This window comes from Paraphaeosphaeria sporulosa (assembly GCF_001642045.1).
Source record: "Paraphaeosphaeria sporulosa strain AP3s5-JAC2a unplaced genomic scaffold CC84scaffold_16, whole genome shotgun sequence".
In the NCBI taxonomy this organism is placed as follows: Eukaryota; Fungi; Ascomycota; class Dothideomycetes; order Pleosporales; family Didymosphaeriaceae; genus Paraphaeosphaeria; species Paraphaeosphaeria sporulosa.
The window spans coordinates 627,994-651,783 of NW_017253375.1; the positions used below are offsets into that span (position 1 = coordinate 627,994).

Here is a 23,790-nt window from a genome sequence, read left to right on the forward strand (position 1 = left end):
CTCCGCCACCGACCGCGCTTCCTTTCTTTCCAGCGCCATTGCAGCCACCCACGTGCCACGCGCCTCCAACATGCAGACCAGGGTGCCGATGATGATCTCGGCGAGAGAATTGCCGAGAGCAATGCTTGAGTAGGGCCTGTGCGTTAAAGCATGCCGAGAGATAGGACACGAAGACGTGGTGAGTGACCAGAGGCAAAAGGCAGCCTGAATGAACTTGAGGTTGATAGTGGACCATGCGAAACTGCGAGGTAGCGTCAAGGCCAGGATGACACCAGAGGTCCGGAGCGAGAGCTTGCCGCGGCGCTTGGCCTAGTTGAAGACGAAGATTGACCGACGATGTAGAGGGGACGGATGAAGTCGGCGAAGGAGTCCGACAGGGAGCCCACGAAGAGGAAGGGATCGCCAGTCCAGACGAAAGCCCAGACGGTGTTCTGGTTCATGCTGAGGGCTTCTGGGGTGACGTATCGGGAGTTGACTTGGTGTAGGTTTCGTCTGGTGGCTGGAAAGATATCAGTGGTGCCCAACAGTCGCTCGACGAGAACGGAGCCGATGTGGAGTAGACAGTACAAGAAATGGTAAGAGGCTGACTGGTGCTTGAATATTTATTTGGATCATGGAGGTATACCTAAGTGAAGCACGAACAAGAACAGGATTCTCGTTCACCGCGCTTTATGTGTGTGCGTGTCTGACGGTGAAGAGGATTGCGCTGCCGAGCCTGGTCCACGCATTTGGATCAGAGAAAGCTGCCGCTCGAGAAGCGATCACCGAAGCCCTTGGCCTTGTTGAGCATTTCCCGCTTCTGCTTGTGGTTCACCTTCCCACCCAATGCCATGTCCTTCTCGTAGTCAAACGCGCGTTTGCTAGGGTCGTCCTCTTTCTCTTTGCCAGTCTTTGCTTCATGTGCCTCGACCAGACTTTTGCCGCGCGATGCCTCGAGCTTTTCCCTCATCCTCATCGTCTTCTCTTCCTCGTCCCTATTCCGACGCGTCTCTTTCTTTGACGTCAAAGAGTTCGAGTGGGCCGAAATACCCATGGCTTCGTCCTGCAATCGTTTTAACTTCTGCTCCGGAGTCTCGGTCCATATGTCCATGCCGCCTGCACCACCGGCGCCCGCGCTCTTGCCCGTGTTGAATTTACGGGCTCGCATCTTGGTCGGGTCCATGCGCGCTGCCAGATCGTCTTGTGTAGGAGGCATCGTCATCCATGAATCACGCTGCACCTTCTTGTTCTCCTCGCTGTACTGCGGATCTGTATCGAAGGCTGACTTGGCGGGTCTCGAGGACGGGGCATCGTACGAGGTGTAGGATGCACCTGCAGGGGGAGGAGCAGGCCCGAAGTCGTCATCGCTACTGTCCGAGTCGTCCGAGGGCGGGTTTGGCGGCCGCTCGTCAAGAGGAGCTGGGGGAGGCGCCGGTCCTAGCACGCGTGCTGGCTTTGGAGGCGGCGGAGGTGCAGGGCCGACATGGCTGTCTTCACTGCTGGATCTCGACCGCGACTGGGGCGGTAATGAGGGCCCTGCTGTGCGCGGAAGTGAGGGTTGGGCGGGCGGAGGAGCTGGTCCTAGAATCCGGCGGCGCTTCTCGCCGGACTCTGGGCTCGTAGATCCCTTGTTCTCGTCGTCGTCGTCGCGCGCGCGTTTTGCGAGGTGGGGAGGCAGCGAGGGCCCGATAGGCATTGTGGCGGGTCGGGGGTGAATGTGCATGCGGGCAAAGGTATCGAGCTGCACGAGTGACGGTGGAGGAGCTTGGGCGCTTGGGCCTCGGCGGTGCGATCGACGAACTGCGGGTGGGTTCGTGAGCTCCAACTCGCGCCTGCGCTGCTGCTGTGAACGCCTGCGAGATAACGCCCCAAGCTTGTTGGTGGATCACTTCGAACCATCGATTCCTACCGGACACACCGTCAATCGCTACATCGCGGAACCGGCACCGAGTGCCGATCAGCAAACTCCCAGGCAGCCACGCGATAGCGCAACCAGCGTGCGCCCCCAATTCACTTCTGGGTTGGCAAGAGCATAGGCATGCAGTAGAACAGGCGGACTCTTGATACTAGTAGACCCCCCGGACTCGTCCACACATGCGCGACTGAAGCAATGATCCACGGTCGACGAGCCTCATGAGCTCAGATTCGGGAGAGAGCCAGGCGAGCGCTCACCATGACGATGCCGACGAGGTAGACCTTGGTACACCGCCCGCGGCTCTGCCTCTGGGGGCCGGTGAAGCGGTGGGGGACAATGAGAATGCGCCGTCCAGCCAGGGGGAGGACATCGCAAGTGGGGGCAACGAGATGACTTTTGCTACCAGGAGAAGGAGCGAAGGGGAACAGGAGGATGACGACTCTGCATCCGACCTCCCAATGCGACAGGCGTTGCAGCGCCCACAGAGCCCCGAGTCCACCTCTACTCCGGACGATACCCCGTCGATCCAGGGCTCCATGCTTTCTTCTCCCAGCAGCAGTGTCCCCGCGTCGCACAGCTCTCTGCGACCCCATCGTCCGACCTCTCTGCAGCCTTTCGAGCGCCGCTTTTCCGCACGACTATCACCGTCGCCATCGGCCTCTCCACGCGCCGTGTCTAGTCCCGTCTTTCTCTCGGCACACTCGCGACAATCATCGGTATCCAGCAATTTCCTCTTTCAGCCGCAAGCAGACGGAGCGAACACGCCCCAGTCCCCGTGGGAGGTTGTGCGCTGGACCAAGCTGAAGAAGATCACAGGCCAAGTCTTCTCCGAGGTAGGAAAGCGCAACTTTGGTCGCCCCACATGTTTGGCAGTCGCCGCCTCCCTCGTCATTGGGACGTCCAAGGGCTACATCCTCGTCTTCGACTATCAACAAGTGCTCAAATCGATAATAGGACCAGGGACGAAAGCCATCGAGTGCGGCCCTGTGACAGCGTTGGCCATATCTGCCGATCATTCAACGGTAGCTGGAGGACATGCCACAGGGCACATCTTCACATGGGAGTTGAACAGACCTGCCAAACCTTTTTTGCACATACCTCCTCTAGACCGGAACACTCTCGATGAAAGGAAGTCAGATGGTCACATCTCCGGCGTTGCTATCCTCCACATCGGTTTCCTCGGTACTCGGCATACAGCACTCGTTTCCGCTGACGATGCTGGCATGTCGTTCTCCCACCTGGCGACGCGAGGTCTAGGCGCGATTGCGAGGACAGTGAAGATCACGCGTGTCCTTGGCAGGTACCCAGTATCCGACAAGTCAGCGGAAAGGCCTCGGAAACCTAGCTCCGTGCTTGCCTTCTCTCCTCTTCCGCTTGGAAACGTGGAACAACCAACAGATACCATGGGCTTGACCGCGCTTTTGACTCCATACCTGCTGGTCATCGTATCCACCACCCCCATTGCCCAAACGCAGCACAAGGCGTCCAGACCAAAAGAAATTGAGCCGCATAGTGCGCTGAGCGGATGTCTGGCATGGTTTCCTGCCGTGAAGCTTAAGAATCCTTCCAATGACCCAAACAAAGCCGTGTCGAAAACCAAACTCGTCTATTGTTGGTCAAACATTCTGACGGTGCTGGAAGTGGACTGTGTCGTGGCTGCGCCCAACGAGAGAGAGAAGCCGACCGAACTCACATTCAGACCGCGCAGCAGGTGGAAAAGTGAGGAAGCGATTGTTGCAGTTCAATGGCTGAGCAGATCCGTACTTGGTGTACTTACAATAAGTCAACGCCTCATCATCTTAGAGGACCATACTCTACGGCCGACCGACTCTTTTGACCTCCTACAAAAGCAGATATATCACTCAGATTTGTTCTCGCGGCAGCTTCGCCCGGTCATTGAGCAGTTGGACGAATCAGACACATCCTTACACGGTGTAGTTGCGGATGCTTTCTACATGAGCTTTCGTGCATACAAGGGTCGATTGTTTCTTTTGGGAGTAAACGATGTGTCCATCGGCACTTTGTCAAACTGGGCCGACAGATTGATGGCACTCATGGAAGATGGTGATTTCATCGCTGCAATTGGCCTTGCGACTTCCTATTATGTAGGCGACGCAGACAAGTTGACCGTGGGATTACCAGAAGATGATAAAGCACGCCATGCCCTGGTACAAGAAAAGCTACTGGAAATGATTTCGGCATCACTCAAGTACACTTTTGCTCGGGATGGCCGAGACACCAAGTCAAACGACAAGTCGGAGAAAGACCTCGCAGAAGTCTGTTTCAGCGGACTCATCAGCATGAAGGAGCACGATTTCATGTTCGAAGAAGTATACGATGCTTTCGAGGAAGCTTCTGCCGAAAGCATCTTCTTTGAAACACTGGAACCCTATATTCTAGACGAAGAGATCACCGATGTGCCGCCGAACATACTCAAAGATCTCATCACGTTCTACGCATCGGCTGGTCGCGCGACGCGCTTAGAGGAGATGATATGCCGATTGAGTACGGATACAATGGACATCAACCAGGTCACTACTCTGTGTCAGCAATATAATCTTTACGACGCTCTGATCCACGTTTGGACGCAAGCGATTGGCGACTTCATCACACCTCTTGTCAACATCCTATCGCTCATTAAGATCATAGATTTCAGCGTAGATGAGACCGAAAACATCTTCATGACTTCTGCTATGAAGATCTTCCCATACTTGGCATATACCTTTACTGGTCGTGTCTATCCTGGTGGGGCTTTACTTGACGACGAGCAGGCCTATAGTGCGAAGAAAGACATGTATAGGTTCCTTTTCTCTGGAAAGAATCTTGCTTGGCCACCTGGCTCCGGGGACATAGTCTTGACAAGGACCGACAAAGGACCTGAGCCGCCATTCCCATATTTGCAGCTGATTCTAGAGTTCGACGCATCCAGCTTCATGAGCATGCTCAACGAGGCTTTCGAAGACAGCTTTTTGAATGGAGAGCAGGACGGAATAAATGGAACCCAGATCAACGGGGCCAAGCATAGCACAGTTCCCACCCCTACACGACAGTACATTATCAACATCCTGCTTGGAATCATGACACCAGAGAGTTTCGATCCGGAGGACATTGCCTACTTTTACATGTTCGTAGCCAGGAACCTGCCCAAGTACCCGCAGCATATGATGCTTCCTGGTACATCCCTGCACCAGATTCTGTTAGGCCTCTGCAACTACCCGACGGAGATCATCAAAGAAGACTGCCAGCTTTCTGCTGAGTACCTTCTTTCCATCTATCACCCTCCAAACCTTCAGTCGCTCGTACCGCTCTTTGAAAAAGCTGGGTTTCACCGCGTTCTCAAAACCGTCTATCTTGGCTCACAGCAGTACGCAAAGCTGCTCAACACCTATCTGGACGATACCGAGGACAATGAAGCTGTCTTCGGCTGCATAGCAGACTGTCTGCGGCCGAGCAAAGGCCTCACGAAGAAGCAAGTCGGCGAAGTCAAGAGCGTAATTGTCTCTCGCGCCAAGGACGTTGTGAGGATCGATCCCGCTCGTGCTGCGACCACACTAAAACAATACGGCTCAGATCTGCTGAAGCCCGTACTCGATGCCCTTGAAGAAGAATCGGATGCACAATACCAATACCTGAACGCTCTTATTGAGCCAACAGACCCTACCACTGGTGAATCGCGTACGATTAGCGAAGATCTCCCATTGGGCTTCATCGAGCAATACGTTCAGCTTATGTGCAAGTACAACAGCGCTCACGTCGCCGACTTTGTCAGCGTGCTCAAGTCTGGAGACTTGAGACTTGGCCCAGTTCTCCCTGCACTTGAGAAAAGTGGCGTTGTTGACGCGGCTGTCGTTCTCATGGCTCGCGATGGCCTCGTCAGAGACGCCATGGAGCGCCTGGTGAGACATGTCGGTACCTTGGAGACCGCCTTAACGGGCTTGATCAGCGCAGCGTCAGAGACGCCAGATGTGGCTAACACTGAAGAAGCGGTACACGACCTGCTTGAAGACATCCAAAAATATGTTAAGGTCGGCATCTGGCTGTGTCAAGGGCAGACCCGATCCACAGACCGGATGTCTCACAGTCTCATTGACAGGCGAAAGTCGGCCTATGGTGAGGTCCGGGAAGAAGACCTTGCACTTGACGAGCTCCTTTGGTTAAATCTTGTCGACGCAGTTGTCAGGTTGATTCAAAACATTTCTGCCGCGACCACCGACCTCCAAGCTGCTCTAGCATCCTCGTCCGCTGCGCCCCCTGAATCCATCGACACCGCGAGAATAACGACGACCCTGCGCTCCTCCGTTCAACAAACCTTCTCCGCATTATTGGCCTCTACTACCGTACCCGCGAAACGACAAACACAATCAACGTCCCAATCACATCCAAGCAGGCCCCCTCTCACGACCCGCCGCTCCCAGCCCCAGTCCAACCCATCCTTCCTCCGCATCCTACGCACCTTCCTCACTCGAGCGTCCACCACTTCGCCTTCACTATCACATCTCCGCTCCGTCCTTGCGGAAATCTTCTCAGCCTACACATTCGAAGAAACAATCCTCAGCCTTGCAAACCGCTTCCTTGACAAAGAAGGCTTCGAGCACGTTCGCGAGATCAACGAACTACGTCAGCGCGGATGGCGCCCGCGCAGACAGGTGTGCGAGGGGTGTCGTAAGCGTGCATGGGGTCCCGGTGCTGGAGGCACGATTTGGGACGCGTGGGAGCGGAGCGAGAATGATAGGCTATTGAGGCGAATTGAGAGTGTGGCCGAGGAGAACGGGGCGAAGGGGAAAGGGAAGAGCGCAAGGGTTGATGTTGACGAGGGAGGGATCGGTGCTGGGGGGAGTGGTGCTCTGGTGGTGTTTGCATGTAGGCATGTGTGGCATAGAGGGTGTTTGGAGAAGGCTGATGCGAAGGATGGAGATGTAGTGGCGGTTGGAGGGAACCAAGGGAGGCTGAAGTGCCCGCTTTGTGCATAATTTCTTCATTTCGTATGTAGTTGATCTTAGGATTTCTTCTCATTTCGCTTGCGTCATGTATGTGAACTTGGTACTGGTCGTGTACAAGGGGATCAGTGGAAAGCTCATGTTGTGCACGGGCCTCGTATGAAAGCACTGCGCCGGCGCGTCGCTTTTGCGTATCCTTTGTGGAGACACCGGGGATCTTGACGGACGGTGAGTGGGCCGATACGCCCTGGCTCTGGCTAAACCAGTTGTGCATCGATCAGTCCAGCATCAGCGAAAAGAATCAGCAGGTAGCTCAAATGGGGTTACTCTTTCACGACACAATGAAAGGTCCTTGTCTGGCTAGGCAACGGAGCAGATGTAACCGAAAAAGCCGTTGGATTCGCCGCAGAGTGTTCAGGGAGTCTCGAGGTAACAAGTTCCGACCTAACCGAGCTTCAAGCCTTGCAAAAGATTATGTCCAAGTAGTTCTGGAATCGTTTGTAGATTGTTCAAGAGTTCGTGTTGGTATGTCGTCATGAGCGGCGCTGCAAGACTTTCTGATGCAAACTTCTGCGAACATGATAGACACGTGGGCTACGTGGGCCACGTGGCTCGGATGCACATCTCACTTGCAATGGTCTGCGTTTGGCCTTTAATGGAAGTCAGGCTGGATCTAACCTACCAGCAAAATGATGTTGGTGGCGATTTGTGGAACCTGCTCGACTACCCTCGCTATACCAGGCAACATATACTGCGGCTATATAAGGGGGCAAAGTGAAAAGATGGTCAGGATCGCCGTGCACGGTATGCTCAGCTTGGTCACGCATCAGGTCAAGATGTAAGTCGATTATACGGTATCTGCTCAAGATATCCTTGAACAAATCATCGAAGTAGAGTTCATGGCCTATGTTGACAGGCATTTCTCACAACAAACATTAACGAAGTTGGAGATAACGACTTTGACAGTTTCGTAGTCGCTTTGAGGGAGGCACTAGCATTGAAAGAGGCTGAAAATAAGGCACTCAGACTGGAGGAGACTGACGAAGATTCACCCGGACTGGGAGAGCCTAAAGATGATATGTACAACGACAGACAAGACGTCCCACACAGACTTACCTCGCACGAACCTGAAAGCCTTCCTATCGCTCTCAAGACGAAAGCTTGCGAGATCATCTCGTAGTTTTTCCATGATTGGCTTTAGACAATTCCATAAAGATGGATCCGCAAAATCACGGGGTGGACATAGGGCTCGTGGCAGTTCGAACATTCTAAGTGCATATCTTCCTTGCTCGCTCTGGAGCCAAGCGCTGGTTCCTTTTGCGATTACATCGGTTGGACAGTTGAGAGCAGCATTATCACGACAACAGATAGAATGCAGATGTACATGAACTTGATTAATATTTATTTTGTTTTTGGTTTCGGTCTCCCTTCTCGGGTATCTGACCCTCAAGCCGTTTACCACAGCTCACAAACGGGCTCCTTGTTCGCGCACTTAAAGGCCTCCTTGAAGCCTCTCTGGTTGGCGACCGTACCCAGAATGCGAACATTGGGCGGAGAGTGCGGGTCGGAATAAATTCTACGCACAGCCTCGGCCGGTCGCCTCTCGCCACACCAGACACCTCCATAGGAGAGGTAGAATAGCTGCTCACGAGTGTACTCCTCGAGACCAGGAAGGAGCTGGTTGGGCTCCGCTTCGTTCCTTTTCTGCCAAGCAGCAAAAGCGGCTGAGAGACCACCAGTGTCGGCAACGTTCTCACCCTGGGTAAGCTCTCCATTGATGTGAAGCTGCTCGCCAGCGGGTGTTGTGATGCTGTACTCGGAAAACTGGTTAATGAAGCATTGCGTCTTGTTCTCAAATGCCGCGAGTGTGGCATTGTCCCACCAATCTCTGTATGCGCCATTTTCGTCGTAATGCGATCCCGAGGAATCGAATGCGTGCGTGAGTTCGTGCCCAGCGACAGCTCCAAAGGCTCCGTAAGAGACGTACTCCGGAAGATCAAGGTTGAACAAAGGCTGCTGCATAATACCGGCAGGGAAAGCGATCTCGTTGGATGGCGGGTTGAAGTAAGCGTTAACAGTAGGCGCGGTCATAAACCAGCGGTTCTTATCAGTAGGGTGGTTCAGGTCGCCCCAAGTGCCGGCAAGGGTGAAGTTACTGAAGGCGAGACCATTCTCGAAGAACGAGTCCGTCACGTTCAATTTCGCGTAGAAGTCAGCAAGTGCTTTGGGGTCCTGCACGTTGGGAGAGATGTCGGGGTACCCAATCTTCTCAACCATGTTGAGAATCTTCTCGATAGCCAGCTCCTTAACCTCATCGCTCATCCACTCGTACGTCTTTAGCTTAGCCTTGAACACATCTTCGACATCCGTGATAATGCGCTCACCAAAGGTCTTGGCCTCTGGGCTGAAAGCTTCGCGGACAAAGAACGCGCTCTCGATCCATGGCAAGTTGACGTCCACATCACTGAAGCACGTCCTCCAACGCTCTGCGGTGGCTTCAGGGTCTTTGCCTTGCAGTTCATTCTGAAGGCGTCGGTACGGAGCGCTGACATTGTTGGAGAGACGCGTCGCCCACGTCTGGATCAAAACCCAGTCTAAATAAGCATTGACGGCTTCAGTCGTGGTGTTCTTGAGAATCGATGATACAGCCGGGAAATAGTCGGGTGTGTACACAATAACATCGCCAACGGTGTAATTACTGGGAGCGAAAGCTTTGATCAACTGAGAGAACGAGATCTCAGGTAGCAGATCGTCGGCCTCGGCGATGGGGGTTGGGTTGTAGTAGTACTCAACGTCGCCTGCCTGAGAAGCATCAGGAGAAGCGTTAGCGAGAGCTTTCTCGAAAGTTACAATCTCGGCGGCAATCTTCTCGTTCGCGTCGTGCTTATCATCGCCGTACAAGTTATCAAACATTCCCACGATGGCCGTCGTGTAGTTGGCGATGGCCTCGTTGTCGGTATAGTACTCCTTGGCGTCGAGTCCAAGCAGCCCACTAGTCAAAGCAACAGTAGTAATGTTGGGGTTCTTGTCGTCTGCCGTAGTAGTGGCCTGAACAATCCCCGCTCCACCATAACGCTGAACCCAAATGAGTTTCTCGGTGAGGTCTGTTCCGTTCCCGGAGGCGAGCGCATCGAAAGCACTCAGGATATCCTGAAGGGGCTTGGCACCGGCTTTATTAACAGCATCTGTATCCATGCACGAGTCGTAGGCGGCAATCATCTTTTCGAAATTTTGCTCATCTAGGCTCTTGGCATCGCCTGTGGAGTAGGTGCTGTTGATAGTAGTGTTGGATGGGTAAGGTGACTCCAGGATTGACCTCATCAGCGCTGTGTTGACGTCGGACATCACAGATAGCACACCAATGTCTGAAACATCTGTCAGATCCAATTCGGTAATCACAGGTTTTCCTGTGGGTATACTTACTTGATTGGTCGGCTCTGAAATCGTGACTCGCCCACCACCCAGCACAGGTGTAAGTGGCAAAGTCGTCACACGGATCGAGATCTGTGTAATTGGACGCACGACCAGCAATGACTGAGTCCGCAAAGGACTTGCAGGCCTCGGTCTCACAGATATCTTCAGCCTGGCGGCGAATCGGACCTGAGGAAGACCATGATCCAACCAGAGGAGGCGGTCTGGAGTAAGAATGTGTGCTACGCTTGTAGACTCCGCCGGCTACTTGAAATATCAGCTTTGGACTTTGACAAGAGCATCGAACATACCAGGACGTTGGCCACTGAGAGGCGACGCAACGACGCTGCTGAGCAGAGCCACGGAAGCTACCAGGATCTTCCGGCTGGACATTGACGATGACCCGTTGTAGACCATCTTGGCTGGATGTACTTAAGCTGTTGTCTTTCCTTCACGTGGAACAACAGGGGACTGGTGAGGAGGAAGAGGAGGGCGAACGAGGTCGCTTTATACCAGTGAGAGCCATGGCGACCGTGTGCCATGGTTCAGGAACCATCGCACAAGGCAAATGGGTTAGCGTGGTCGGCTGGACATGTAGGAATAGGTGGCGACAAGGTGGTAGGATTGTTCCTGTGTAGACATACTGCCAAGTCAGCGCTAGTACGGGTGAGGAAGGTGATAGGGAATTGCGAGTGGTAACGCGGAAGGTGCCAAGATGCAGCCAAGTCTGGTTGTCGTGCCTCGGCCGTTATATTACATGATGATAAGCATCATGCCCCTGCTTGACCTCCATCAAGCAGGTCGGTGGAACGCTTGATGGAAGCAAAGGGCCTCTTTTGGCTACTTTGGTTCCAGTGCCGCGCACTGGTACCGCGGAGCGAATTGCTGCACGGCATAAGTCCTCTGACCATTGTCCTGGCCTTCGGAGGCAGATCAACAAACGAGCCTAGACTAAGGTTGGTGAAAGGTGGGGAGGAGACAGGGCCGTGGCTCCAACATCCTGATGATGCATAAGGCACATTGTGGCTCAGGTCTTACGAAGTGTCAGCTGTTTGAAACATGGTCCTTGCTCCTGCGCGGGTCCTCATCAACTGAGAATATGTGGGGTTGATCGTACAAGAGCGGATACTCTTCAAAAAATAATGGTCCAATTTAATGGAACTACGATAGGTATCGAGCTAGTGTCGTTTCTTTCCACCTTCATCACGTTCCTTAGTAGATTTACGCTTGCAATACGTTTTCAGCGATTTGGAGGATTATGGTAGGTGTGTAAGATGTGCAGAACACGAATGTGGAGTTCTTTCCCATTCCATCCGTTAGCGCCGCTGACTAGCGCATCAACAGTATCATCCCGGAGTAGAGGCCGAGGAGCACGATCGGTGGCATTGATGCATGAACAGATAATCTCCACTCAAGATGCATGAAGAAATCGATGAGGATGCGATGAAATATAGAATACGGGTCTGTTACACTTGGGCTCTGCCCAGTGTTGGTTTGGTGGCTTCAAGCAGACATATTGATCGTCCCGATGCTTGCAGACTACGATTGCCATCTTGTCGTCGTTGCAGTAAGGCCTGAGCAATTAAGGAAAATATCACGGTGATATTACTCTGTTGAAGTGTCAGTTTTTGCGGCCGTTTCTGGATTCAAAGCGTTCGAATTTCGTCGTACTACAGTGGCCGACGATAAAATGGAGAATCCCCCAGTGTGAACATCCACGATAAGCTGATACATAGTGAGTTCGCAAACATATAATAGAGTATGCCAACATAAAATGGACCGCGCGCATGCATTCCCATTTTATGTCATCCACTGTGTGCTATGTTCGTTGTCCGCACGTGCCTCTACGCAGTCCGGAAGAACCATCCTCGTAGAGTATGGCGAACGAGAACTCTGGGTCGCAAGTTGCAAATCTGGTGCTGATTTCAGGCCATACGCGTAAAGGATACTGTTATCGGCCCTTGTTTTCGCCCCGTTGGGTTCGCATCATCTTGCCTTGTTCAGTTCGCATCGTCTTGCCTTGTTCAGTTCGCATCATCTTGCCTTGTTCAATTCGCATCATCTTGCCTTGTTCTGTTCGCATCATTCCGCCAGTCTTCTTCTGATTTTCGAGTATCATATCCTGAAAGAGTGCAGGTAGCCTTACTACCATGAGAAATGGCATGATATTAGCGAGAGGAAAACGCTCGTGTGCATCAGCAATCCGGCGCTAGAAGCAAAATCTTAATTTATCCAATGAACGTAGACCGTGCAACGCGCGCCACACGACGCATTACGAGAAGCAATCGTATTCAAAAGAAACACAGCTGCACAAGTAAGAGTATAGATCATTGGTATCGCGGAGGATGTAAGGTGGTTGACGTTCGAGAAGATGCTCGCTTATTCTAGCACCTTCGGCAAGGCCCGGGAAGCTTCACGCGCTTTCATTGGTGCGCCAACAGAACTCGGTCGAATGAGCGGCAAGGCTCTCGATCATACCATCAGACCATCGCGATTTCTCAACTCACAGGTATATAAACACAGATGTGTGTAGAGACAATCCCTCATCAAAAATCAACCTGCAATCGAAACAAGCTAAGGAATATAAATCCGAACCCTGGGAGTCTACCATATCACCATCAACCAACCAAGGCAACACAACTTTTCACACAACCAACACAATGGCCGCCTTCGAAGTCTTCTCGTTCCACGACTCCAACAATAACACCATCAAGTATCTCTTCAACCCCTCCAAGCGCCTCAACAATAGCGACGAAGGTCCAGCCATGCTCGACCAAGTCATCGAGACCTTCGACCCTGAGCTCGACACCGCACCTGCGTTTCCCATTCCGGAGCCCAAGGCCGGAACAGAGATGCTCGAGTACAGAGCCCGAGACGGCGCTTATGTGAGATACCAATTCGACCCAACTGCACAAAATGGCAAGCAATACGTCGTGGCGATACACCGAGAGCCGATGAACTGGCAAAGTCTGAGAGAAGAAGATCTGGCGGTCGATAACGAGCAGGAATTGAGGGATGCCGTCGAAGCTAGGTCGAACCTCAATGCTCCGGAAAAGATCCCTAGCCTCGAGCGAAGGGACTCTGCGATGGATCTGGATACCGAGGAGTAAAGAGGGAGTAGCGGTGCACTCATGCGACATGAGCGCAGATGATAAATACAGCTTTTGAGAGGGCGCTTGGGTAATTCCAATGCCTGTAGCTGCCACGATATATGGTACTGAGTTCGGGCTGCCCTAAATGGCGCAGAAGGCTATCCGGGGGAACAGTCCACTCTTCCATCCACATCTGAAGATGGAGGATCAGCGCGGACCATTTACCTTGTACACATGTTCAAAGAGTACGAGAGGTTGATGTGACCAGAGACGTGAGAGGGCTTAGAAAGAGAGAAAGAAGTCAGGATAAGGCGGCGATACTCAGGGAAAGTAAACACTTGTCACAGTATGCTCATTATGCGCGGTCCATAGCCCCCTGAAATATGAGTTCCAATATGCAACCAATGATACTCCAGGCGTTTTATGATCGTTTCTTCCGTAGTGACTTCATCCACATACTCCATTGTCTCAACTAGATTTGCCTATAGAGCGTTCGGTAACAATGACATTCATATCGTCGTGAATGTAAAACCCAGCACACCACTCCTTAAAAGGTTCTTTAAGGTTACATGGTTGGAAGTTGAAGCGTAGCAGAAGCTACTATTATTAGTAAGTTTTCCCTCGCGAAAGGCGTCCGCACATACCTCAATAAGTGCCTTGTTCAACTCCATATTTGCGACCACCTTGCCTAGACATCCAAATCGACCGTAGCCGAAAACCAGAGAAAGAGTCTCGTTCATCCTAAGCATATGATTCTGCATTTCCTCAGTGCCTTCACTCGCAAGCCAGCGCTCCGGGCGAAAAATGTCGGCGTCCAGTCCAAATATCTCCTTGTTGCGCATCAGGCCCCAGCTGTTCCAGGCAATCTGAGTACCGCTGGGGGCATACTTCTCCACGCCGTCTACATCTATTTTGGCACCACCTTTGGGGACCATTTTCGCCAACATGCCGGTGATTGGTGGATACACACGGAGTCCTTCTTTGATACAAGCCTGAAGATACGGCAATTGGAGAGCTTCTGAGTTCTTGATGATAGGCCGACTGACCCGTCCAGCGGCTATAGCCTCCTTGGCTTCCGTCAGTAGACGTTCCAGGATGGGTGGAGATGTAGAGATGAAGTGTGCGGTGATGCGCAGCGCGGAAGCCGTGCTGTCTGACCCAGCTGTTATCTGCAACATGGTCTCGCCTTCGAGCTCGAGCTGCGTTAGCCCATTCTTGATGAACGAGTTCAGCATGTCCTGGCGCACGATTGCTTCATCGCCAAAGCGTTCTAAAACGCGTTCTCTGGCAAATCCCATAACGCGGCCCAGCCCACGTTTGTCCATCGAGCCCGGCAATGACGCTTTAATAAAGGGTATCCTGAGGATGTTCGTGAGCTCATGGTATACTCCGAACCAGCCTATGGCGGGCAGAAATTGCTTCATATTAGCCGCGTATCCGAAGGGGTCATCGTTTGCTTTTAGAAACCCAAAAGGCTCTCCAAAGGCTACCTTGGAGATGATGTCAAGGGTGAAATAGGACGTTACCCTGGCCAAATCCATACGACGGAGGAGACCTTCCTCTGGTTTTGCAACATATTCTTTCTCAATAAGATCAAGCATTTGCAGGATCAGGTCGTCAATGTCTTGCTCCAGGTGCACGTTCTCTTTACCAGAGTATCCGTGAGACATGCGACTGCGCATGTCGTTGTGCTTGTCTTCATTGGTATAGCAAGCGATGTTCTCACTCTCTGGGTGCAATTTCAGAGAGGTATACCAAGGACCTCTGGTGAATGAGGATCGTACGGCGTTCATGCGTCGCACAAGTTCCGGGTCGCTTGTGACCAGCATCTTTGGTGCAACTCGTGCTGTAGATCCTATAAACTCGCGGTATCAGCCCGTTTTTCCAGATGCTACCATGATCTTGCGAGAGCCAATCAAGCAAATTCACACTCTAGTACGTAAATACGGTTCAGCTGCTAGAAGACCGAGTTGTAGCTTTAGAAATCCTTGAACTGAAGATGAACTCGTACCATATTTGTCGTTGACCTCCGTGAATTGAGTGTTGATGCTTCCACTAAGATGACAGCGAAGAAGCCACAGCCTGGTCCAACCGGCCGACCACGGTCCTCCGAAGTCGCGTAGCTCCAAGTATGTCTTCACACTTTTGAAAAGATAGACTGAAAAGAAGGCAACGCCCGCGATCAGAGGTATTGACCACATAATTTCGATTGTGAAAAGACGTTCAAGGAATACCTAACCGACCTACAGGGTCCGGCGAAAAGTGGACTTGGAATGATCGCAAAATAAAAACGAAAGAAAGCATCTCGGTATATAAAGCTTAGTGCACGTCTTTCCATGTCAAGTCTGGACATGGCTCCCGTTATTGCAGGCGCCCTGCGTCACAAAAGTGATATGGTCCACATATGGGTGGCTCCTCGGGGCAGGGATGCCTGCAACTGTTGGTACTGACCAGTAATGACACTCGTTCTGTTAGCACCATTTAGCGGCCGATACGAGGCTGCAGCCTCCACCTCGCATGGGTGCAAAAAAAGAAAGCGTGCCTAGGCTGGACATGTTGAGGCGTATAGCGGAGATGAAGACAGCTTGATGTGTGTGTAATGCTGCAAGCTCTCCTCGGAGTGCTACGGTACTGACAGTAATCAGTGTTGATACGACGACCTTGTGCGGGGTCGTAGGACACTGAAGGCTTCAGCCTTGTGATATTGTTCAGTGCGACGGGGCTGGAGTTATGCCTGCCCAATCATCAACTACGCTAGCGAGAATCCTGCTTCCTTGGGTACGGTCTTGGTGCGTACCAGTGCATGACCGTCACCGATAATTGTGAGAGTATGTCGAACTTTCTTGCCTCTCGGGCAGTGCTCCGAGCACAAAGCCATGGTAGTCAGCATGCCAAACTGATGCATGACGTACGATCGCGCGTTACTTGATATGATTATCTACAGCAGACGTGGTGATGCTCTGGTGCACGATACCCTTACGCACGAGAGAGCTGGATGCAAAGGCAACGCATCGGTTATGTGGGTCGCTTGGGGGTTGGCGGACGTTTTGAACTTGCTCGTCGCCATACTATCGCTTTCGACATGACCTAGTCACCCGACCTGTCTGCTGTCAAACCTCCGTCTAATTCGCAAGCTTTGTTTCCGCAAGCTGAACACAGCCAAAAGGTAGACCTCCATTCGACTATTTCGTCACCAAGCTTCGACGGTATACAAGTATTACAGAAACCAGTATTAAGAAAGAAGCAGCTTCAGCGGGAACGAATTCACGTTTCTTGAATAGACGTAGAGAGTATTTCAGGGAAAATTTCCCGGATCCTGCCGAGATGCATTGAAGTAAATCCACTAATATGGGTCGTTAAAGAAGAGCGTAGCGCTGGGGGCGAGATATGTGAAAGTCGAGTCGGTCAAGAACCCAGGAACGCTAATTACGTGGGCCGTCCCCACGCACGTGGAAACAATTTGATGACGGTGGCGATCAGAAGACTGTGATCCACCTTCTAGAAATGAGATTCATCTGGCCTCTGCGTTAACTTGAAACCATCCATTGTCTTTGTACGTGCCTCACTGCCTTCCACGGCATGCTGTCCTACCAAGGTTGCCGGACTCATCTCCACAGATCATGGGCCCCAAGTATAGAACCTAACATAATTTCAACGCGCGCCTCAGTTTGGTGACCCCCTTTTCCAGTGTCGAATGGCGCATATCATTTCATTCGCGCGCGACAACCATGATCCATGAACACATGTACGCGCGCCGTGGCCGCTGCCGCCGCTGAAACCAGTGGGGTAGGTTTCAGCTGCGCCACTTGCCATAATTGGCTTTGCAAACGATGCAGGGATACGGATCTAGGCGATGCAATGGTGGCCAAACGTGTCAATGGAAGTTGGTAGAACTGAAGGTGTGAATGCGGTACTGTCGAGAGAAGATGGAAACCTGATGTACATCATATTCGAATGAAGACGCTTGGGTGTTGTTGCCATGGTTTCAAGCTCCACAATTGACGTGAACGCTTCGGGGTCAACTTACGCAGCTAGCACAAGCGACGCGGTGAGCGGTCAATTTTACGTCGATGCGAAACCGGTGTAGCGGCGCAGATCCCGCTTACTCATCAGACCTTCACTTTGCTCTGATTCGACAGCACTTTCAAGATCTTGGCAGGCACGAAGAACGCAGCTTCCCATTCGCAGTCGCTGCACTTTTGCTCTGGTTGCAGAGGACCTTGCTGACTGTGACAGATATCTATATAGGTCTGCCTATTGCAGACGAAATCGACCGGGACTTCTGCGACTGTGGTATCAAGATTGCGACTAACGAGACGCATTCTGCGGATAGCGGTCTCAGAGACAGCGGATTGGACTGATCTAACGGACATTTCCCCGGCTTTCATACCTCAGATACTAGTTTCAACGCATCATTGCGTATGGCCCGGTATGTACTCAGCATTGTCTTGTCGCTTGTCTCACGGCGCTTTCACATCGCCATCGGTTCACAGATCCTGATCGCAGAGGCCTAGGGGCACCTTCCTTGTACATAAGGAACGCAGCTCCTGCACCTCTGGAGCCAAGCACCAGCAGTCGTAGCCATGGCATGTTGGAGCCCGCGTCGCCGAGAAAGATCCAGTAGCCCTAACGATGAAGAACAGATGGCGATGGCGATTAAAGTTGAGCATCCAAGTATTACCCCGGTTCCGCGTCCCAGAACATCGTCGCTAGCAAATTTACGCCGCGGCGGCAAGCCGTGCACGCCGGTCAAATCTAACACAAGTAAGCTCACCGCTGACCCCTGCCAAAACAAAAACCAAACCCGTGCACTGCCAGCATCCTTTACCCGGCAATCGCATGCGTTGGAACCACGCTTTCCGCGCTCCATTTCTATTCAACTGCACCGCTCGCTGAACTTGTCGGAGATTTTGCATACTGATATTCTGCGACCCTCACAGCATCTCTACCGTTACTTCCCAGCCTTGGTTCTGACTCGTGGGACCATGTCAATAGCCTAGGGCCGACCGACAACACATTAGGTTCATCGAACGAATCTCCTTCTTCTGCGTCTGGCAGTTCTGCCATGCCTGCAATTCATACACTCCCTCGCAATCCGACCGGACCTTTGGGCATTGATTCACCCATGGCTCCTGAGCTTACGCCGGCGCCCAACGGCTGGGCTCGTCCGAACGCGCACGCTGCCTCACAAGCCTCGAAGACGTCACAGTACATCGACAAAATCACATCCGAGAACGAGAAGCTGAAGAGAGAGCTAAAAGCCGAAAGGCTTGCGCGAGAAGAGGAAGCAAAACGCGTGACGGCCGCACGCTCGAAAGCCGAAGACTCCCGCGCCGAGCACCAGCACCTACAACTACTCGTCGACACAAACGCAAGGGCGTTGGAGAGAAAGGACAGGAAGCTGGAGGAAATGAAGGTCCAACTTGAGCAAGAGGCCAAGAGAAGGAGGGCTGCCGAGCAGAGGGCAGAGGAGGCCCTGAAAATGCTGGGAGACACGCGCTCAGAGACGCAACGCCAGCTCGCACTCGCATACGAGCAGAAACACCTTTCCGAAACAAACGCTGACACGGCCCGCGAAGGCTACAAGCGCATGACCGATGGTTATGAGAAGAAGATCAAGTATATCACCGAGCAAATGAACGAACTACGGCAAAAGCAGTACGAAGATGCAGACAAAATCAAGCGGCAAGCCATCATCAGCGATCAACTACAACATGAACTCTCCCGCAGACAACGGACAGAGACCAAGATGGTCGACATGATGGGACAATACAAGCGCGAACACCAGAAGGAAATGGAGGATTTGACAAGAGAGGCTGAGCAGCTGCGAGTGGCAGTGCCCAAGAAGGAAGAGGAGGCGGCGAGATTGGTTCAAGAACTGCAAGAGACCGGAGACAAGATGAAGTGGGTGATGGCGCAGCACCAGCGACAACTCTAGTTGTCCGCGCTCTTTACGACTGTTATGATCATTTTGCGCTAGAATCGGATTTGTACGATATCTCGACTGACGTTGATTATGAGCGAGCATTCTGGGGAACAGGCGCTTTCTGGGCTTTGCACCGGGTTGGAAGTGGTATGACTGAGGGTTTCTGCACCAACTCCAGGCGTTTTGTAGGGCTAACAACCCTTTGTGGTCCTTTTCGGAAAGCTGATGTCGACATGAACACCATACCCCAGCTAGAAACATACTCATCCTAGCCGATCTCGCATCTTTATCTCTTGCCACTTTTCCTGATACAATACGAGTTCTTGTCCTTGCAAATAATTCAATGTAGTTCGTGCAAATGTTTCGAGGCAATTCTCGAGCAAATTGCTCACCGTTTGCCGTTGTGTGTCTGAGTCGTTGCCCTCCGAGGCACAGCAAAAGTCCACTTATATCAGTCATCGCGACAAATCACTAATGCACGCTTTTACAGGGGCTGGCGTTGAGGCATTAGCAGGTCCTATGACTCCTTGACCAAAATGGCACGCACTGCCGATCCACCTCGCTTGCGGCTTCCTGCCTACCCGCATTCATCGTATCAACCACATGAGCTACCCGCCGCGTCATAAATTGAGTCACCCTTCGTCCTGACCGGTGTTGAACGCGACGCATTTGCTAGTGACAGATCAGTCAGGAGATTTGGATGGGGTTTCGTTGGGGGTGGTTGCGTGCATGGTCAACTGTGACGGAACTGCATACCAACACCGCGGCGGTCAAGGTCAAGCAACAAGATGCGAGGTTTCCAAGGATCGCGTTCGAGTGGGCTAAGTGGTAGGTAATGAGAACACCAGCTGCGATACTATTGCTTCGATCAGGCGGATGTAATGAGCAACGCACCATACGCCACAGTGCGATTATGCCTTTCGCATCCAGCCGATGCTCGATCGAGCAGTTGAAAGCAAAACAAATCGCGCGATTCAACAATAATTTGACCAGCTGTACCTTGAAAATAGCGCACATCTTGCTAACTTTCCGGGCACTACTTCGATGCCCACAAGCCGTCCTGCTCTGACAGAACGCCATGTTCTAAACGAGCCGCGATGTATGCATGTATGATTCATTGCGGTGCACAGCCTTACTGCGATCTCACCCGTCCCTGAGGTTTTCTTCCGTGCAGCTAGACACGAATGCAGACGTTCTATGGCATCTTACGTAGACATAAGATGCCTCGACGCCAGGCTACTGAGGCCGCATCATCACCACTATCACTGATTTGGATCCACACACGCAAGCACTCACACAGGCACCCACGAAGTTCAATTAACTACGCACTCTTTGCAATCGGCTTACCATAAGCTGTCGACAATTACGCAAACCGCACTTGATACCAGCAGTCGGCTTTCCCCCTTCAGAACCTTCCACGAACAGGTCGCGACAAGAGCGCGTACGCACCTCTACTGGATAATTCCTCCCAATACAAATACGACCAAGGCAGCAACTACGACAGGTTACGACGGAGCTCGCAGATACTCCGCCATCTTGTCCATCGAACACATCCGAGCCTCGCCTTTCTCCAAATTTTTGCACCTCCACCCAAGCGGCTCCAGCGACATCGCCCCCACTATTCACACCAGGAGATTGTTGGTGCCTCCCACAGCGGATAAGATGCCTAATCAGTGCGCCATTTCCCACCTCGACCCGTAGCCAGCGCTGACAAGCACCTCCAGAACCTCAAGCTCAGCATCTTCCACCTCGCCCAAGAGCGGTAAGACTCAGGACTCCAAAGATTTCCGGTCGAAAATGATGCCAATATCTACCATGGGGCAAGGCCAAGCCATGCTCCTAGCACAAGCTACGCTGCCAGCGCAGACGGACGAACAAGTGGCCCAGGAGGGGGAGAATGCGTCGGCGTCTGAGAAGGGGAAGTCCTCCAGACCAAGCATGCGCGCCGCCCTTTCCAGCATCAAGGACAAGGCCAAGCGTCTCTCGTTCTCCACTTCAGCGTCGGGCAAGGACGACGATACACTCGCCTCTTCCGCATCAGTCAAGGACGACGCTACACTCGTTGATAGAGAGGAGTACGAGAAAAGAGAAAACGAGAAGAGGGAGGCAGAGAATAAAGCGTTTGGATTGGGAAAAAAGGGGGTGGGCAAGGGAGGCGTGCAGATGGGTGAGTAATTTCCTGGGTATATGGGCAGTGGAAGTACGGGCATTGCAATGGGGATGCAGACTAAAAGTTGGTGAACAGCGTAGAGTGCGGGCGTCGAGTGTCCCCGCCCGATATTGTCGAAGACTGTTTCTCGATGTCTGTTTGGCGATTCAGTACGTGGGGCGATGCCATGTTTCGTAGAGCGCTTTGGCTTTGAAATCGATAGTTGAGATGTTCGAGTCATGTATACGTGTTGTGACCATGTACGGAGGACTGTTTGTTAGACAAAAACTGGAAGATAATTGTGACCAGAGACACTGCAGGGGCGATGTGTAGAGATGCAGGCTTACTGCTTAAGGGGAGTGGGGCCAAGGATAGCCAATATCCAAGAAACAATAACAAAGGAGATGAATTTCATTTCAGTATATGTACAGGTTCAAACCGCTCCAACACCTCTCCCAGCGGGCCCAGGAGCAACGGGGAATCGCTCCCATGGCTGCTCGGACTTGATATTGTCGTCTGCCAGCGCCTGGTGCTTGCGCTCGTTGTCCTCGTAGGCCTCTCTCTTGAATTTCTCGATGACCTTCTCCATGTTGTTGACCTGTCCGGCAGGGACGTTGTATGGCGAGCCCTGGTTCATGATCCTGTCGGATGTTAGCGAGGTGAATTGCTGGTGCTAAGCCCAATAACTTGATTGCACGACATATGCGCCACCCGGAGCTTCACAATATGGCAGTAGTACATACTCTGGGAACCGCATGTTGACGTGCTCCTGCGGCCGGGTCTTCATGAAGAGCACTCTGTCGTTACCGGCTTGCTCGACCATGCTGACGTGCAAGGCGTTCCTCTCGGCGTATCGCTCGGTGGTTTCCGTGTACTTGTTGATGAGGCGGGTCATGATCGGAGGCGCATTGGGGTCGCTCTGCGAGATCCAGTAGAGGCCGGAGAAGACGGGGATCGCGCCAATGGGAATCCAGAAGCCTAGCTACACGCCCAATTGGGTCAGCATACAGTCCACGAGGGCATACAGCGTAATGGGAAGAGCTGCTACACTGTCGTGCGGGAGCAATTGGTGCGCGGGGGAAATTGACGTACGCCCATGGACTCGTTGACGGGCTCGCTGTGGGCGTGGTGGTGCTCATCGTGGGCGTATCGGCGCTGTTGGCGAGGCACGGCGGTGCGGCCTTTTCGGGCAGCAGTCGCTGCTGTCCTGCGGAGGGCCTGCATAGTTGTGTGGGCGGGGCGGTCGTGCTGGAGGTCGGGAGCTCGATGATGGAGCTTCGCGGTTGCCAGAGCCCGCGTCTTGGCGTCTTGGCGCGGTTTCTCTCTCGCAAAAGCTCCACTGCAATACCTGCTGCAATGACTTGCCCATCGCGCGTACAACGACCTCTGACAACTGCACCGACCAACCCAGATGCCTTGATGATATAAATGAGGTTGTTTGCCGCATCCGCTCATGAAGCAGCGAATCTACGACTATACTACTTACGAGTATACAGGCACGCAATGATTGGCTACTTGAGGTACCACCAGTAGTCATTTGCAATCGGCTACTAGAGTCACACATGCACCGGCTCCTGCCTCGAAAGGCGCAAAGTGGAGAGCACACAAACTTTTGATTCACACGTCTATCTGACCTGAGGGGTTGAGAAGAGCAGCCACTGTGAAAATGCAACAACGACTCCGAAACTATGCAGACAATTTCCCCTGCGCTGAGAACCCAGCAATACAATTACATCAATGTTCCTCGTATTCGTCCAATCACGCCGTACGCTGAGCCAGGTCCAAGGAGAGTCGTGCTTCACGACGTATCAGCAAGCAAAAACATGGCCTCTTGAGCAAAATCACCTACCGAAAGGGATGGTCTAGTTCACAGGAGTACCGCAAGTAGGGCAGCACTTTCCGGGAATGACCCAGACAGTCTGACCGCGCTCAAGGCACGCTGGGCAACGGCGACCGGGAACCTTGACAATGTCAGTCGTTTCCTGAAAAAGTAGCGCAAATGACAACATACCGGCACAGTAGTGACACCGTCCATATCATACATGGAGGGAACGGCAATCTTGTCGATGGGGTGTTGCTGGCACATGGTCCTCGAGGATGATGAGAGACTGTGAGTTGGGATTGGAATGTTGAATATAGGTATGAGTGAGGTTGTTCGATACTGACTTCCTCGTGGGCACCAAGGTGACCTTTATACTACTACACGGGCATTGTTCGGTCTCTTTTCCGGTCCATCTGTATCTGTGTCTCTATGCAGCCGATAAGTTAAGGGTTATTCATGGATCTCCCCTGTCCACGGCATTGATGCAGGTCGCCGGCGGCTCTGTGTACCCTCGAGTGAAGGGCGTACGGCACGGCATGCACCATACCGATCAGGACGA

The 23,790-nt window shown here is 52.5% G+C and overlaps 9 protein-coding genes across 9 annotated transcripts; 3 read left to right on the top strand and 6 right to left on the bottom strand.

Moving 5' to 3' along the window:
- Positions 1 to 733: 733 nt before the first annotated feature.
- CC84DRAFT_1104851 (uncharacterized protein) lies at positions 734 to 1,675 on the bottom strand (the record flags this gene model as incomplete). The annotated part of the gene is made up of 1 exon (XM_018175074.1): positions 734 to 1,675. One exon carries the CDS (start codon positions 1,673 to 1,675, stop codon positions 734 to 736), a length of 942 nt encoding a protein of 313 aa, XP_018029486.1.
- Positions 1,676 to 1,819: 144 nt separating this feature from the next.
- On the top strand, positions 1,820 to 7,053 carry CC84DRAFT_1200307 (uncharacterized protein; the record flags this gene model as incomplete). Its single annotated transcript, XM_018181657.1, has 11 exons — positions 1,820 to 4,170; positions 4,201 to 4,551; positions 4,594 to 4,629; positions 4,666 to 5,022; positions 5,053 to 5,431; positions 5,465 to 5,630; positions 5,664 to 5,803; positions 5,843 to 6,009; positions 6,040 to 6,131; positions 6,168 to 6,778; positions 6,953 to 7,053. The coding sequence occupies exons 1-11, from the start codon at positions 2,113 to 2,115 to the stop codon at positions 7,051 to 7,053; spliced, it is 4,458 nt and encodes a 1,485-aa protein (XP_018029487.1). The 5' UTR covers positions 1,820 to 2,112.
- A 672-nt stretch (positions 7,054 to 7,725) lies between these two features.
- On the top strand, positions 7,726 to 8,253 carry CC84DRAFT_417256 (uncharacterized protein). Its single transcript, XM_018186138.1, has one exon. The coding sequence runs from the start codon at positions 7,905 to 7,907 to the stop codon at positions 8,217 to 8,219; it is 315 nt and encodes a 104-aa protein (XP_018029488.1). The 5' UTR covers positions 7,726 to 7,904; the 3' UTR covers positions 8,220 to 8,253.
- CC84DRAFT_418965 (endothelin-converting enzyme) lies at positions 8,253 to 10,858 on the bottom strand. The gene is made up of 3 exons (XM_018186143.1): positions 10,554 to 10,858; positions 10,255 to 10,506; positions 8,253 to 10,196 (listed from the first exon to the last, which is right to left on the bottom strand). Exons 1-3 carry the CDS (start codon positions 10,657 to 10,659, stop codon positions 8,287 to 8,289), a joined length of 2,268 nt encoding a protein of 755 aa, XP_018029489.1. The 5' UTR covers positions 10,660 to 10,858; the 3' UTR covers positions 8,253 to 8,286.
- A 1,741-nt stretch (positions 10,859 to 12,599) lies between these two features.
- On the bottom strand, positions 12,600 to 13,613 carry CC84DRAFT_417324 (uncharacterized protein). The gene has a single exon (XM_018186139.1). The coding sequence runs from the start codon at positions 13,380 to 13,382 to the stop codon at positions 12,861 to 12,863; it is 522 nt and encodes a 173-aa protein (XP_018029490.1). The 5' UTR covers positions 13,383 to 13,613; the 3' UTR covers positions 12,600 to 12,860.
- Positions 13,614 to 13,843: 230 nt separating this feature from the next.
- Positions 13,844 to 15,535, bottom strand: CC84DRAFT_1105109 (putative P450 monooxygenase; the record flags this gene model as incomplete). Its single annotated transcript, XM_018175082.1, has 2 exons — positions 13,844 to 15,189; positions 15,346 to 15,535. The coding sequence occupies 2 exons, from the start codon at positions 15,533 to 15,535 to the stop codon at positions 13,844 to 13,846; spliced, it is 1,536 nt and encodes a 511-aa protein (XP_018029491.1).
- A 2,451-nt stretch (positions 15,536 to 17,986) lies between these two features.
- CC84DRAFT_418596 (uncharacterized protein) lies at positions 17,987 to 19,610 on the top strand. Its single transcript, XM_018186142.1, has 2 exons — positions 17,987 to 18,098; positions 18,153 to 19,610. The coding sequence occupies exon 2, from the start codon at positions 18,400 to 18,402 to the stop codon at positions 19,270 to 19,272; it is 873 nt and encodes a 290-aa protein (XP_018029492.1). The 5' UTR covers positions 17,987 to 18,098; positions 18,153 to 18,399; the 3' UTR covers positions 19,273 to 19,610.
- Positions 19,611 to 20,458: 848 nt separating this feature from the next.
- CC84DRAFT_417516 (uncharacterized protein) lies at positions 20,459 to 21,880 on the bottom strand. The gene is made up of 3 exons (XM_018186140.1): positions 21,078 to 21,880; positions 20,988 to 21,022; positions 20,459 to 20,926 (listed from the first exon to the last, which is right to left on the bottom strand). Exons 1-3 carry the CDS (start codon positions 21,648 to 21,650, stop codon positions 20,578 to 20,580), a joined length of 957 nt encoding a protein of 318 aa, XP_018029493.1. The 5' UTR covers positions 21,651 to 21,880; the 3' UTR covers positions 20,459 to 20,577.
- Positions 21,843 to 22,633, bottom strand: CC84DRAFT_1105370 (uncharacterized protein; the record flags this gene model as incomplete). The annotated part of the gene is made up of 3 exons (XM_018175094.1): positions 21,843 to 22,050; positions 22,153 to 22,391; positions 22,502 to 22,633. The coding sequence occupies 3 exons, from the start codon at positions 22,631 to 22,633 to the stop codon at positions 21,843 to 21,845; spliced, it is 579 nt and encodes a 192-aa protein (XP_018029494.1).
- Positions 22,634 to 23,790: the final 1,157 nt, after the last annotated feature.